This window comes from Naumovozyma castellii, chromosome 8 (genome assembly GCF_000237345.1).
Source record: "Naumovozyma castellii chromosome 8, complete genome".
Classification (NCBI taxonomy): Eukaryota; Fungi; Ascomycota; class Saccharomycetes; order Saccharomycetales; family Saccharomycetaceae; genus Naumovozyma; species Naumovozyma castellii.
The window spans coordinates 475,179-491,150 of record NC_016498.1 but is presented as its reverse complement, the minus strand read 5'-3'; the positions used below and the strand labels follow the sequence as shown (position 1 = coordinate 491,150).

At 36.8% G+C, this 15,972-nt stretch overlaps 7 protein-coding genes and 1 non-coding gene across 8 annotated transcripts; 5 read left to right on the top strand and 3 right to left on the bottom strand.

The window, feature by feature from the left end:
- Positions 1-270: 270 nt before the first annotated feature.
- Positions 271-1,191, top strand: PET123 (mitochondrial 37S ribosomal protein mS26 PET123; the record flags this gene model as incomplete). The annotated part of the gene is made up of 1 exon (XM_003677856.1): positions 271-1,191. The coding sequence occupies one exon, from the start codon at positions 271-273 to the stop codon at positions 1,189-1,191; it is 921 nt and encodes a 306-aa protein (XP_003677904.1).
- A 95-nt stretch (positions 1,192-1,286) lies between these two features.
- Positions 1,287-1,565, bottom strand: SME1 (mRNA splicing protein SME1; the record flags this gene model as incomplete). The annotated part of the gene is made up of 1 exon (XM_003677855.1): positions 1,287-1,565. One exon carries the CDS (start codon positions 1,563-1,565, stop codon positions 1,287-1,289), a length of 279 nt encoding a protein of 92 aa, XP_003677903.1.
- Positions 1,566-1,794: 229 nt separating this feature from the next.
- MTR10 (mRNA transport regulator MTR10) lies at positions 1,795-4,716 on the top strand (the record flags this gene model as incomplete). The annotated part of the gene is made up of 1 exon (XM_003677854.1): positions 1,795-4,716. One exon carries the CDS (start codon positions 1,795-1,797, stop codon positions 4,714-4,716), a length of 2,922 nt encoding a protein of 973 aa, XP_003677902.1.
- Positions 4,717-4,855: 139 nt separating this feature from the next.
- On the bottom strand, positions 4,856-6,529 carry PNS1 (Pns1p; the record flags this gene model as incomplete). The annotated part of the gene is made up of 1 exon (XM_003677853.1): positions 4,856-6,529. One exon carries the CDS (start codon positions 6,527-6,529, stop codon positions 4,856-4,858), a length of 1,674 nt encoding a protein of 557 aa, XP_003677901.1.
- A 629-nt stretch (positions 6,530-7,158) lies between these two features.
- Positions 7,159-7,232, top strand: NCAS0Htrna5V. Its single transcript has one exon. It is a non-coding gene; the product is annotated as a tRNA-Val (tRNA).
- Positions 7,233-7,268: 36 nt separating this feature from the next.
- On the top strand, positions 7,269-8,693 carry ISN1 (IMP 5'-nucleotidase; the record flags this gene model as incomplete). The annotated part of the gene is made up of 1 exon (XM_003677852.1): positions 7,269-8,693. One exon carries the CDS (start codon positions 7,269-7,271, stop codon positions 8,691-8,693), a length of 1,425 nt encoding a protein of 474 aa, XP_003677900.1.
- A 141-nt stretch (positions 8,694-8,834) lies between these two features.
- PDR5 (ATP-binding cassette multidrug transporter PDR5) lies at positions 8,835-13,397 on the bottom strand (the record flags this gene model as incomplete). The annotated part of the gene is made up of 1 exon (XM_003677851.1): positions 8,835-13,397. One exon carries the CDS (start codon positions 13,395-13,397, stop codon positions 8,835-8,837), a length of 4,563 nt encoding a protein of 1,520 aa, XP_003677899.1.
- Positions 13,398-15,073: 1,676 nt separating this feature from the next.
- ATG40 (Atg40p) lies at positions 15,074-15,802 on the top strand (the record flags this gene model as incomplete). The annotated part of the gene is made up of 1 exon (XM_003677850.1): positions 15,074-15,802. One exon carries the CDS (start codon positions 15,074-15,076, stop codon positions 15,800-15,802), a length of 729 nt encoding a protein of 242 aa, XP_003677898.1.
- Positions 15,803-15,972: the final 170 nt, after the last annotated feature.

Here is a 15,972-nt window from a genome sequence, read left to right as displayed (position 1 = left end):
ATTGTCGCCCGCGACGACACAGTGGACCCATTTCATCAATACAAGCACAAATCAGTAGTATAACGGGGATAGCGAACTCACAATTGCATTGCCCATTAACCAGAGCATCTGCATCTTCATCCCAACGAGTCCCTTTGTCTGTTCTGTTCGTTGTGGTGTGCTCTGTTCTGGTGATCACATTCAAATCCACTTTTTCGGGTATATAACTAACTAACTTATCGTTAACTACTATAGAGAACAAGACTACAAATACCAACACAACCACGACCAATGGGCAAAGGAGCAGCTAAGTACGGATACAAGAGCGGGGTGCTGCCCCTCACGAGGAGCATCCTGAAGAACCCAACCACGAAGCAGCAATCCATCATCGCCAAAGTGAAGGCGCCCAAACCCAAGGGGATCGAAGGAGTAGGGTATGCACCCGGTGTGTTGCATCCTAACGGATCTCATAGACATCCTCCCCTGGTTAAGTTTATTGATGTGGAACAGTTGATTGAAAAAACTGTGGCGGCTCCTAAGACGGTGCCCAAAATGAATAGTCCTGAACAAGAGGCTAGGGCAAAGAGATCACAATTGAGAAGAGAATTTTTGACTAAGGCGTTTAAGAACGAGGAACAGAGGTTGCTTAGAAGGGAGGAGTTGCTCAAGGAGAAGGAGAAGATTCTTGAATTGGAGAAGACAGAGAGAGAAAATAAATTGTTGAAGGAGAAATCCTCTGATTTAACTATACCCACTTTAGAGAACATATTGGAACAACCTTTAATCAGATGGAGGACCCCCGAGGAAAGGAAAATCTTGCAATTGAAGAGGAAGTTTAATAGGGATTTGTTGGAATTCCAAACGAAAGAACGGAAGATGGAGAAATTGCTGAATTTGTATCACATTGCAGATGAATTTATTGTCACAGAGAAAAAACTATTGCAGAAGATTGATGAAATATTCGATGACAAGTATATTCATGGACATAGTAGAATCTTGGAAAGTGAAAAAAGCATTGAAAAGAGAATCCTCGAGAATGACATTGGTGATGCCATCTTTGGTACACTGGGTGGTGGGAACTACGTCGGTATGCCCATGGTGAACGAATTCCTCAATGGAGAAACGAAGCAGTTTAATGATAAAGTGGATGAGAAGATAAGGGAAAAAATACAAAGGGACCAACAAGATACACAAACAATCCAACAACATTGATCGATCCCATATCCTTCACCGTATTATTTAGAAAATTTTATTCATGTATATATACTTATCTAATAAAAATATTGATTATTCTTAACATATATTTATTAATCTGCAGACGTTATTAACGTTATATTATCACCTTTTAATAGTATTCTCCCCAGTTTAGTACCCTTACTCACTAGTTCCTTACCCGTCTTTGCATCTACGGGTATCTCAATAGCATCATCTATTACCACGTTCATGAATTCATCAAACCCACTAACTTTCCCTCTTATCCTCGTCCCAACTTGCTCGAATAACCAAAACGTCACCGTGGTTTGTTGCTGTAGAAAGTTGAAGATACAATTGATGGGAGGTACCATCGTCTTTGATTTGGATGACATGGCTAATGTAATGTAATGTAGTGTTATGATATGCTATTATATACTAGAATCTGTTCTTCTCTCTTATCCATGAAATTTAACTTCAACAGTTGATCTTTCAAACTTATAGCGCTGCTACATTAACAAAAAAGTTTTCAGCATTATATGTGCAATACTACACTTTTGAAAAATTATTATCGCAGAGACACAAGACAAACTTGGCAAGGGACCCGCTGACAAAAAGATCATTATGAATGTACAAGTGAGTGATTTGCAAGCTGCCCTACAATGCATCTCCTCCAATGTCACATCAGAGAAGAAAAATGAGGCATTGCATTTCCTGGAACAATTTCAAAGATCCACTGAGGCATGGAACATTTGCCATGAAATCTTAACTAAACCAGACCCACAATTCCTAGAGTTACACATATTTGCTGCACAAACTCTAAGAAATAAAGTCACATACGACCTGTCTCAATTGGAAAATAACTTATTACCCTTTAAGAATTCATTATTACAATTATTAACCATCCATTCACAAAAATTAGTGGTTACACAATTAAATGTCGCATTAGCACGTTTCTCAATTCAATACTTAGAGTGGAAAAATCCAATTATGGAAATCATAACTTGCTTAAACCCATATCCAAGCACTTTACTGAGTTTCTTAAGAATCTTACCCGAGGAGACCCTAGATATTGGGTCCACCCCATTAACAGAAATAGAATTTAATTCAAGAATTCATGAATTGATTGATACAATTGCTGAGGATGTCTTGAAATTTCTTATAACATGCACTGAAATATTAAAACAATCACAGGCAAACTCAGGAATCTCCCTGGAACAAATTATTCGATGTCTAAACTCATGGTCTTTCGAATTCCCAATTGAACAATTACTTGCAGTACAACCATTAATGTCTCTTATTTTTGAAACTTTACTCAACGGGAATGAAGCATCTCCGGAAGTATTTGAAGCTGCCATCGATTGTCTTTGTGTTATCCTAAGAGAAAGTAGAGACGCTCCAAACGAAACATTAGTCATTGCATTATATGAACAATTAATGAACATTCAGGCAAAACTATTGCCCAATATTCTTCAAATGACCAAGGAACAAATTGAATCAGGAGATGTCGATGAAGATTTATTGGAAGGGATGACTCGTCTTTTTATTGAAGCTGGTGAAGCATGGATCGTTTTCATTTCTAAATCTCCAGAAACCTTCAATCCAATGGTCATGATTCTCTTGATGTTAACATGTAAGAATCCAGATCTGGATATTGTCTCCTACACTTTCCCTTTTTGGTTCAATTTTAAACAAAATTTGGTATTACCAAGATACAGTAACTCCAAAATTGCCTACACACCCGTCTTTGTCGATTTAATCAATGGAATAATTTTACATTTACAATACCCAACTGATAAATTTGCGTCTAAGGAATCTGAAGATAAATTTAAAGAGTTCAGATATCATATGGGTGACGTCTTGAAAGATTGTACAGCCGTGGTGGGCACAGCAAAGGCATTAGCACAACCATTAACAAGAATTAATATGGCTCTAGAGAACTCAAATAATGTAACCAATAATTGGCAAATATTGGAAGCTCCATTATTTTCATTAAGAACCATGGCACAAGAAATTTCACTTTCTGAAAACGTTCAATTACCTCAAATCTTTAAGATTTTATGCTCTCTACCTGAACATCCAAAAATTAGATACGCTGCCACTTTAGTCTTGGGAAGATATACAGAATGGACTTCAAAACATCCTGAAATGTTAGAGATGCAATTACAATACATTTTCAATGGATTTCAACAGCAAGAACAACAACCTCCAAATGCTGATATCATTACAGCATCATCACACGCATTAATGTATTTTTGTTCAGATTGTTCTGTCTTATTAAGTGGCTATATTGATCAACTGATAGATTTTTATTTCAATATAGAGGGAATAATAGACATTGAATCACAATTTGAATTATGTCAGGGACTTAGTGCCGTAATAAACAACCAATCCGTTGAAACGATTGCACCCGTTTTTAACAAGTTAATAGAAAGACATTTGAACAAACTAGGTACTCAAATAATGGAATGGCAACAAGATCATTCGCGTAATATGCCCATTGCTGATACAATTGATTTATTCTATGCATTCTTTGAAGAGTTAAAACCCAAATTTGATTATCCGCAACAAGGCGCAGAACCTTTACTACCTATTATTGAGAGAATTTGGGCAACATTAAGAAGTTTGATAATGGAACAAGGTGCTTTACAGGATTCATTGATTGTGGAGAGAACAACGAAATTTTTACGTCGTTTGTTTGAGAAATACCATGTTTTCTGTGAACCAATATTGGGGTCTGTTGCTGAAATGCTTGTTCATGGTTATGCCACTACAGGTTTTGGTTCATTCCTTTGGTGCTCCGGATCCATTATTGTTGTCTTTGGTGATGATGAATCATTCCCAGTGTCAGCTGAACTGAAAAACTCAGTTTGGCAATTTGCCCTTTCACAATGTAGTACATTTGTACTAAATTTCAATAAGATGGATAAATCGAGAATGAATGATTACTACGAATTAGTAATGGATTTCTTTGCCATGGTGTCTGATTTAATTATGTTTTACCCAAAGGAGTTTATTTTATATGGTGAATTATTGGGGAAAGTGGTAGATGTAGCCGTCTCCAGTGTAACCAAATTAGAAAATCTAGACGCTTATGTATCAATATTACGTTGTCTAGATGATATCATCTCTTGGGGATTCAAGACCCCACCAATCTCAACTGTAGCACTAGAATATGTTCCTGATGAGTGGAGAAAGCAAATTATAAATGAAATCATTTTCAATCGTGGATCTACTATTGTCTGCACCTTGTTTATTGGTATTGTCACCACATTTGAATCTGATTCACATTCTGATGCAATCAGTTGTATCGTTAAATGTTTTAGATTAGCCACTGATGCATATAATGGTGATAGTAGTATATGTAACGAATGGGTCACTCAAGCTATGGGCCAATTGGGACAAGTGACACCAAAGGAGAAGGATAATTTACAACAAGCTGTCACTAATGGGTTAAATCAAAGAGACTATAGAAAAGTTAGAGAAGGTGTGAGAACTTTTGTTCAATGGTATCTGCGAAAGACGGTGAGCTCTAGATTAGAATGAAGATTCATACGAAAATATAAAGAAACAGAAATAGTTATTATAATTAATTGAGTAAAAGACTCTAGAGTAAATATAATTATTATATTAGAAAGAGATAAAATAAGAAATGAAATTTTCAATTTTGTTGTCGTTGTCAAAACTAAACGGTTTGGTGACTTAATTTATTCAATACTTGTGGATAATTACGGAATACCTCATCAAATCTATCTGGATATGAAGCCTGGAAGACTTCAGGATCGTTCCCCAAGGCAACGAAAAAAGTGGCAGTTCCTGATCTAATAGTTTCATTAGCAATATTGCAAATCTGTAAGGCTATTACAAAGGAGAACGCCATCAATGGAGCATTAAATCCACCGGATGAATTATAACCAGGATCAGTAAACCTTAAATATAAGAAAGCAAATAGAGTGGCTATATAAGCAGTGAAAGTGGAATAAAACCCTAATGCAATATTTGTCAAATTATCATTAATCAATGCATCCATCCCTTTTTCTCTAATCATATACCAAGTTTCCTTTGCTGATTTTAAATAAGGTTTCCCATATAATGCAATGAATGAATAGGCATAATGGTTGAAATATTGGGCTAACCATTGAATAAATCCAATAATCCAATCAATAATCATGAATGCAATATTCCCAAAATTTCCCTGGATTCCTGAACCACCAGTGACTACACCACTCTTTAGCAGCTGTAAGAATTCTCTCAACGTTTCAATTAATGCCACAATTAAAGAACCAAAACAAATGGAACCAAATGAATAAGTCATTGCCCTCTTTAAAGCACCACAAGCAGGCCATTTGGGCATACCTTGATCGGATTTTGACATGTAGTACCAGCATCCGTATATTCCTGAAATAGTGACATGGATAACATTCTTAATAACTTCAGAGATGTAGTAACCGCAGAAAAATACCAGAACCAAGATACCAACTAATTTTGCATGAGAGCAACCACCACCATTAACATCGCAACCGGAATTATTAGATGAAGGATCATATTTAATGTATGTGGCCACTATTACCACTGAGAATAAGAACGCAAATGCACCCCCCACAATAGTCCCAATTAAAGAAACAATCAAAGTTTGTGGAAATTTCTTCATGGCATCGACTACAATTTTCAGTATGGTAACTGATAATGGGATCCTGCTTCTCATCCACCAATAAAAGCAAGCTGTTATTAAAGTGAATATTAGAAACACAATGCCTGCCGACCAATAGTGTAAGGAAAAGTACATGATGGATGTACCTAGCCCAGCAGCAATGTTCAAGATCATTCCGGCAATAATAAAGAATCTGGGATAGAGTCTAACTAATATGATGCCAATGGTAGCAAATACTAATGCAATGACACAACTGAATACTAATAAGATGGCTGAATTTGTATTCATAGTTCCAGTATCATTGGAAGTGTAAATTCCATGACCTGTTTGATTATAAGTTTGGGCCCAACCTCTTAATGTTAGCGACGCAATGACTATGAATGCCATAACAGAAAGAAGGAAAAAGAGGGTGAATGGCCAATCGTTCCATCTTGCTTTATTATCATTTTCGGTCGGGAATGCATCTGCAAAGGCTCCAATGGGGGCACCACTAGTCTTTGATTGTAGGTTATAGTATTGATCTTGTCGAAAATGGTAAGGGTTGTCCTGTTGTGCCTGGTGTTGAGAATAAGCAGTTGGATTTGATGAGGAGAGGGATTGGTTATTATCAAAAGATTCTTTATTACTAGGTACCGTGTACGCTACTGGAGGTGGTTCCACAGGCCTTTCGTATTTTTCATTCTGTTCTTGTTGTTGCTGATCTGCCATTTTAGTGTATATAGCTTTATATGGGGTTTGGTTATCAGCGATTCACTATAGTAGTGGTTCAATGGTGGAACTAGAAGAGCTACAAACTTGTATTATAGATCAGGGGGTGACCAAACAGGATTCTTGAGTAAACTTGTGGTTATCTATAAATAAATGAGGGAACATTCGTCCTTCAACGTCTTACAATGACGTTGATTGGAAGAATCCCGCTTAGGGGAGTGTGGCGCGACCAACGAGGAACATTAACACAGGGTCCATTTACCATTATTGTGAATTACATCTATCTTTTGAAGGAATATTCAGTAGATACTAAAGCATACTAACAGTGGTGGCACTGATCATATTTACACTTAAAGCTGTACGTCCAGTTCAAATAAAAAAAGGAGTTGGTTACAATCAACATCTTTCGGTCCTTCTCGCTAAGTAACAGGTTTTTGTACTGTATTCATCTGCCATGTCCTTCTTGACAGAACTAGGTGGTTGACTAACGGATGGGATTGGTGAACCAAACTTTGTCTGTAGTATTTTGGGTTTGAATTCATCAGTTAAATGGGTATACAAAGATTTGGGCACGTGATCAATAAGTTTTGACAACAAATGCTAGAACATCAATAAATTTCAATTAAATAGGTTTCGTGGTCTAGTCGGTTATGGCATCTGCTTAACACGCAGAACGTCCCCAGTTCGATCCTGGGCGAAATCAATATTTAATTTTTTTTGGTTTCGAGACACTAAATAAATGGAAGGAAACTTAAAGGGAGAAGTCGATATTCATGACACATCTTGTCAAAGGAGCAAATTCCAGTACAATAAGATGTCGTCGAGATATAGAGTTGAGTATCATTTGAAAAGTCATCGTAAGGATGAATTCATAGATTGGATAAAGGGTCTTTTAGCAGCTCCGTTTGTATTACACGCGATATCCAACGTTGATCAGAATGATGATAATGATGATTTGGCAATTACTCAACGTGTCAAATCGCAATACGCAGATATATTTAAAGATATCGAATATCTGATTGCTAATAAGATTGAATTTGATTCCACTTTAGAGGTTGGTGAGGATAGAACGTCACCATTGGGACAATCGAGATTAAATATGTTAGTCCCCTCTATTGGAACTTTCTTTACAGAATTGCCGTTAGAAAAGGCATTTCTATGGGAAGATGATAAGAAACGGATATCAGCAAGGAGAATGGTGGCTCCAAGCTTTAACGATGTGAGAAACATCTTGAATACTGCACAAATTTTCCACTTTATTAAGCAAAAGAAGATGCCCAATGGACAGAAATTGAGAATGGTCACATTTGATGGGGATGTAACTTTATATGAAGATGGCGGGTCATTATATGACACAAATCCTGTCATTCCATGTATTTTACAGTTATTAGCAATGGATATTCATGTTGGGATTGTTACTGCTGCAGGTTATGACGAAGCTGCCAGTTATGAAAGAAGGTTGAAGGGATTAATTAATGCTTTAGAGAAATCTGAAAATTTAACTAAAGATCAAAAACATAATTTAACTATTATGGGTGGGGAATCAAATTATCTTTTCCGTTATAGCGAAGAAGGTGGTAGTAACGATGATGCTGATGGAACACAATCTGGATTTGTCCCCATAGAGAAAGAAGTTTGGATGTTACCACATATGCAGGAATGGTCAAAAGATGACATCCAACTAACTTTAGATTTTGCCGAAAGAACGTTGAACGGTTTAAAGAAAAGATTAAATATCCCAGCTGAGGTTCCTATTATTAGAAAGAAGAGAGCTGTTGGAATAGTCCCTGGAAGAAGGTTCGATGAGAGATTACAAACAAATGTACCAGTAAAATTGGCAAGAGAACAATTAGAGGAAATTGTTCTCACTTTGCAAAATAATTTGGAAGGATATACACCAAGCAGACGTATACAATTTAGTTGTTTTGATGGTGGTAGCGATGTCTGGTGTGATATTGGTGGTAAAAATCTAGGTATTATGACGCTTCAAAAATATTATAATCCAGAAAATCCTATCAAACCATGTGAAACCTTACATGTTGGAGACCAATTTGCTCCAATGGGATCCGCTAATGATTTTAAGGCAAGACTAGCTGGTTGTACACTATGGATCGCTTCTCCACAAGAAACTGTTGATATTTTACATAGACTAATAGAAGGTTAGAATGTTTATACAATAATTATGTAACTTTAAAGAACACGATTTGTTTGAAAACAAAAAAAGGATATCAATTAGAATCTATAAAAAAAAAATGAATAAATATTACGAATTATATTTACAATGAGAATAATGCTTGAATATCAATTATTTCTTGAACTTGGATAAAAAGCCCTTACTGCTACTCTTACCCTTATTCTTTGGAACTCTAGCCATGTAATAGAAGAGAACAGCAAAGATGTAATTAATGGCAATGTAACAGATGAAAATACCATAGTTTCTCCACCTCCTAGAATAGGACGAATTAACTTGGGACAAATATTCATTAGTGTGAGAGACGGTACAGAATTCACATTGATCAGTAGCGGAAGAGTCTTTCAAATAACCAGTACCCATCATTTCCATGTATGGTGTCATATATTCACCACAAGTCATACCTGAAGCTGGAGTAAATCTTAGTAATTCATAATCAGAACAGTGAACATCAACGTTGGCAACACCAACAGCTAAAGTAGCATCAATGAAATAAGTTAATGGAGATACTCTGTACATGAAAATCCAGAATCTTGGCATAGCACCTGGAGTAGTCATAACACCACAGAAAGATAAAGACATAGTAAACAACAAAGAGGCTAAATTGGCAGCATTTTCGGCTAATTGATTGAAAGAAATAGCAGCTAAACCCATGGAACCAACATAAACGTAGAAAGCACAGGAGAATAACCAGAAAAGAGCACCTCTTTCATGTAATTGACCAGCAGCAGAAGCATTAGCGTAGAAACCAATTGGATAGTAGTAAATGAAGAAAGCTAAAGTACCAGCTAATAAATTCCATGGAACTTCAACAACAATTTGGGAGAAGATAAATGCCTTCCAGGAAAATGTTCTTGATGGACGTTCTCTAGCTTCATACAAATCTCTTTGTTGAACGAAAGATGGTAAATATTGTTGCAAAATTGGATTGAAAATACAGACAAACATGAAGATGGACAACATTTGGTTTTGTAGACCTTGTAAAGATGTGTCAGCCTTGAAGAAAGTGAAACCGATAAACAATTGATTGAAAATAGTCAAGATAAACTTGGACCATAAATATTCTGGAGATCTCCAGTATTGTTCAAAAAGACGAATACTGACAATCTTGGCTTGATATGGAACAGAAGTGGCAAATTCTCTTTGATCAGCAGCAGATTCTTCAACTTGTTTCTTTGGAAGTTCTTGAGCCATCCAATCTAATTCTTCTTGGACAGCCTTGTATTCAGCAGAGTTTCTCCAAACTTCATGGTAATCTTGGTTGGCATGAGAACCTGGGGCAGCACCGACAACTTCCAACATCCATTCAGCAGGATTGGCATCAGCAGGACAAGGGTGAGAACCATTTCTTTCAAAATAATCAATCATAGTTTGACAACCTTTACCTAAATCACCGAAATAAACAGTTCTACCACCACGTTGCATAAACAATAGACGGTCAAATTCTTGCATCAAAATAGCAGAGGGTTGATGGATAGTACACAAAATAGCTTGACCATGATCAGCCAATTTTTTCATCAATTGACAAATAGACCAAGCAGTTTGGGAATCTAAACCAGAGGTTGGTTCATCAAGGAAAACCAATAATTTTGGTTTGGCAGTCAATTCAACACCAATAGTTAATCTCTTTCTTTGTTCAACATTCAAACCTTCACCGGCAACACCGACAACAGCATCAGCATACGCTTCCATTTCTAAAATCTTAATAACATCTTCCACGTATTGGTTCTTTTCCTCAATGGAAACATCAGCTGGTTGACGCAAGTAAGCAGAAAATCTCAAAGACTCTCTAACAGTGGAAGTCTTCAAATGTAAATCTTGTTGTTGACAGTAACCAATAGATCTTGGGAAAGATTGATCACGAGGGCGACCATTAACCAAAACATCACCTGTAATAACACCCATAGTAACTCTTTCAGCTAAACAATCTAATAAAGTAGTCTTACCAGCACCAGAGGCACCCATTAAGGCAGTCAAAGTACCAGGCTTAACCCAACCATCGACATTGTTTAAGATACGTCTTGTTTCATCCTTAATTTGAACATCATAACATAAGTTTCTCCAATGGAAGATGGCTTCAGATTTACTTAACCCAATATTGGCACCACTTTCTTCAGCCATTTCATCGGAAGAGAGTAATTGTTTATCAGTGACACTAGTATCAGCAGCCATTTCGATATCTTCGGCAGTATTCTTTTCTCTCAATTTACCTTCTTTCTTTAAACGTTTAATAACACTACGTGGGAAGACTAAAATTTCACCAGCTTGCTTCGCACCTTCATTATATTCACAAAGGAACAAGTAAACACCTAAGAAGAAGATAGCATAAGCCAAACCAATACCAAGGGAACGCCATTTCTCACTATGCTTGTAACCATAACTTTCCTTAATATAATCGTCACCTAAAATGTAAGCTTGACCTGGGACAGCACCCACAGCGGAACAAACTCTTTCAGTACCAGAGATGTTAGCATAAGCAGGACCAAATGGAATATATTGTGCACATGGGTATTTAACATCATGGAATTCATTAATCATTAGAGACTCAAATAAGTAAGATAATGGATTAATGTACCAGATCCATCTTGACCAACGTAACATCTTCTTTTTTGGGATTGCAAAACCAGTATACATGGATAGGGCTAGTAACAACATTGATGCAGGCACCATAGCTTCTGATAGTGATTTAGTTAAAGAACCGACACATCTAAACATATGGGACATACAGAAGACACCGACGACATTCATTAATAGATAAAAGAAGAAAACACCACCATTCATTCTGAAGTTCACAAGGAAATAGAAGATAATGTTGAAACAAACAGCGATACAAAATTTGGTTGGAATTTCGGAGATAATGGATGCGAATGCATCTGCACTTGGATGATAAAGAGAATATGTTCTATGCTTTTCAGTAATTGGTCTTGCTTCATATAGGGAGAAAATTTCTAATAGACATGAGAATGCGTTAAACAAAATGGCGAAGAACATAGCTGCACCACGGAAATAAAATGTTGAGGTATCACCTTTCCTCATAACTTTGTAAAACATGGAACCTAAAATGAAAGCCATGGAACTATTACCGAAGATCATAAACAAACTAATGGATGCATTATTTCGTATTCTCCAGAAATTTCTTTCTAGAAGATATTTAACTTGTAACCCATAACTGACAGTGTAAGGAGATGATGGTCTTGCTCTCTTTGATTGTTTAGCAACATGAGCTCCTCTGATGGTTTCACGACTTTCTTCGACGTTTTCACTTAGTTTACGATCAATTTCAGTCATTAATTCCTTGTAATTTTGAGAATTTAACCAATAATCACCCATATCCTTTGGAGTTTGTGGAACCTTAATACCCTTCTTGATAAATTCTGGGTTGATGACTCTTTCAGCTGGACTGGTCACGGATGTTAAGAAATCAGCAGTGGTTTGTCTTTCTGGACATAGATACCCCATATCTTGGAAATATTTTTTAGCCTTGTTACCAGGACCATAGTATAATTGATAACCACCGTCCAAGACACAAACCTTATCAAATAGATCATAAGCATCTTGAGAACATTGGTAGATAGCCACAGTGGCAGCGGAGTTGGAGATGGTAGCTTGAGTTTTCAAAGCACGAATAAATTCTAAAGCGGTTGCAGAATCTAAACCTCTAGTGGCATTATCCCAACATTGGAACTTGGACCCACAAATGGAAACTTCAGCGATGGAAACACGCTTTCTTTCACCACCGGAAACACCTCTAACTAAATCGTTACCGACTTTAGTATTTCTTGTGTGTGATAACCCATATGTAGCCATAGCGACTTCAGTCATATGTCTTGCAAAAGTGTCTCTGTCAACACCTTTAATACGGTTAGTTGGAGTCTTTAATCTGGCGACTGTGTATAGAGTTTGGAAAACAGTTAAATGTGGTAAATGGATATCAGCTTCTGCGTTATAAACGACTTCACCACGGTAATGTCTCTTTACTTCCTTTGGTGTCAACCCACTGTATGAGATAGTCGATTCATCACTGATCTTGAAACCATGTGTGTTTGAAGAGATGGATTTCAATAAAGTGGTACAACCGGACCCTGGTCTACCCAAGACGACTAATAATTCACCTGGATTTAAACAACCATCCATTGGCTTCAAGATTTCGAATCTGTCCTCGGTCTTGGAAGACTTTAATTTTCTGTAACCTGTACTTAATATTTTGTATGGCATGTTCAAGAAAGTTGATTGGTATGCGACATCAGATGATTCACCGGATGCACTCAAGTTTTTCCAAACACAACCAAGAGAATATGGCTTGTAAAAATCTGGATCTGCTAGAGAGATGTTTGCCATATTTTGGACCCAAGCCTTGGAAGAGAAATCTTCAGAGACGGGATCTAATTTGGGGTTGTAACCTGGATTAGCTGGATTAGTAAACACTGGGTTGATACCTTCCATTTCTGGAGTAAAAATTGATTGATTTTCCAGTTCATTGATTGATTCGTGAACTGAGGCATTGTTAACACTTTGAATAGTTAAAGTTCTTGCTAATTCTCTAATTTCTTCTTCAGCAGTTTGATCGAACCCATGATATTCATGTAAGTTCTCAGAATTAGTGGAATTAGCAGAATTGTCATTTGATGGATCAATTGAGTTGATTGAAGATACGTCTAAAGTCTTTTTTTCAGACATGACTCAAAACGATTAAGTAGCTTGCGCGAGTTCTTTCTAAATAAGTTGCGATTTGGTAATATCAATTAGATCAATTAAGCAATTAGCGAATTGTATAATATCTATAAGGCAAAAGGACAACTTAGAGTCTCGCTTGTAGTATTATGAATACAAGAAAGGGGTACGAAAGAAACATGATATACAACTTTTATAGATGTGCATAAGAATCGGAATGTTTTATATATTATATTTGATTTTATTTTTTTTTTTTCTATTATCCTCCTCATCCTCATTCCTCAGTGTTAAATCCCAGAATTGAAATTCTTATCACAGGATAATAGAAGCGCTACATAGCGGTATGCTGAGAAATGCTCGTAGGAAGGAACCGTCTCAGAACAGGCTTCGTTTCTTTTTGCGTTTCCTCCGTGGAGGTTTTTCGAGGTTTTTCGTTTCTCGAGCAGCCTCCGTGGAAGCTAGTGCGGGGCATTTCTGTCACGAAGTCCTGGCACCGCCGTACCAGGGTTCCGCGGATTGCTCGAACTTGTCTCGGAGAATAAAGTCCACCTGGGCAAGTCTCGTTGCTGTGGCTTAGTGACTCTTCGCAGACCGCAATCCGCGGAACAACTTTGCTGTTATTTTGGGTCTGGCCTGTCTCTCGGAGGCTGAGAAGCTCCGCGGAAAACACTGCTGTCTTTCTTCCTCCATGGAACCGTCAAAGGAATTGTAGCAGCACCCTACAAAAACATACTCGGAGTCTTAGTATTCGGAGAAACTTGACTTCAGAATGCTAAACATAAGGTTATGTAGGTAAGTCCACTATTATCTATCATGCGTGAAAGGGAAATGACGTGTCCAAGTAATGCACAGCCACAATCTGGCCAGGCGAGGGAAGCAAGTTTTTCCGGAACAAAACAAGACACGTCTGAATTCAAAATGAGTCAATCCAAGACGAAAAAGCTTAATATTGTTGTTTTACTGCCATCTGCAAACTTACGTAAGCCTTTCTACTATTTGATGTCCCTTAAATCTCTTTGTATTTACTCTTGAAGCCGATTTGAATTTTTCAAGAAATGAAGTCGTCCTGCTCGTAATACTGGCAACTCCCTTAAGGCATATGTTTGGTCAGAAAACAATATCTTGGCATTTGTCAATTTTATCCAGGGACTGTTGTAATTCCAAACTCTTGCCTCCACTGAGGACCAAGCTGGTATCAAACAAAATTTGGTAAACCGGAAATTTCTTTTATGACGGTGGCACTTCTTTGAGGTATCCACAGTAACTATCAAAAACCCAGAGAAAGAGCCCACATATTTATTATACACTCATACATGGTCCTAACTGGAACATCAAGTAGGCGGAGTCTTGTAAACATGGCTAAGAAAATATACAAAGAGTCCAGCCAAAAGTAACCTTCGAAAAGTTGGAAAAACTTGATTTTTTCATGTTAAATTTATTTTGATGTATCTGTCATTTGTTGAAATAACCGCTTACGCTGGTGATACGAATTACCAACTATTCGGAGTTTCGGGTCGATTTAAGGGTAACCTATTTCCGCCGTATTTGGCGATGTTTCGCCACGAGAGTACCAGTTCACTTAACTTCATTTCACATGAAACTGCTTCAACATTCATTTATTCATTTTAGATCATAGTCGTATCAACACCATATACTACAAAACTGGGAAATCAATAACACTAATGTTCAATTTTATATTTTATATCATAAGCAACGTTCTGCTTTCATGGGTTCCCCTCATCTTAACTATTGAAACTATACAATCCTCCAAAGATATGTCTGGTCCCAATACTGATTCCTTACAACAGGCTAAACACCTATTTTATAAAACATTATTGCAATTTTGGATATTATCAGCTTTATTTTTCAACCTTATCCCATATTCTCCAATTCGTCTGTTATATAGCACAGTACCATTTTCCTCATTCATTTCTACAGCCTTTTTCTTAGTGTTGACCTTGGAATTAATTTCCAAATTTCATGAGTACATGGCTTTTACCAAATCCACGGAGGTTTACCACTTACCATCGCAGTTTGTAAACAGAAAATTTGCAAGGTTTAAATTGTTAATGTCAATTCTATTTGGACAATACAATTCGTTCGTTCCAAAAAAAAGGGAAGTTACTTTTCATTTTGGTAATATCACAGAATTCTTCATTACAATCCCGGAATTTTATTCCTTACCTAAAACAAGTTACATCAATGAAAGTTTTGTAATTTTAACAGATTATGCTTCAAAAATAATCCAAACAATGTTTTCCTATTTTTCAAATGATAACAAAACCTTGAAGAAAGAAAAAGTAAAGGGTAACTATAAATATTTTGAAACTATTCCCTTAAACACCTCTAATGCCAGAGAAGACTATGATCTCTTGGATGATATCATTTCAGAAACTAAGAAATGGTTGTAAAATATTACCCAATGTAATCATTTGAATGACGTCAAATCAAAGAGTTTTTCCTATATTTGCAATTTAATGCTCAACTACATATATTTGTAATGTTATATTCTTTCTTTAGTGACACAATTCTATTTTTCCAACTACGTACGTACATAGTGATCCCGTTCTTAACGATGCCG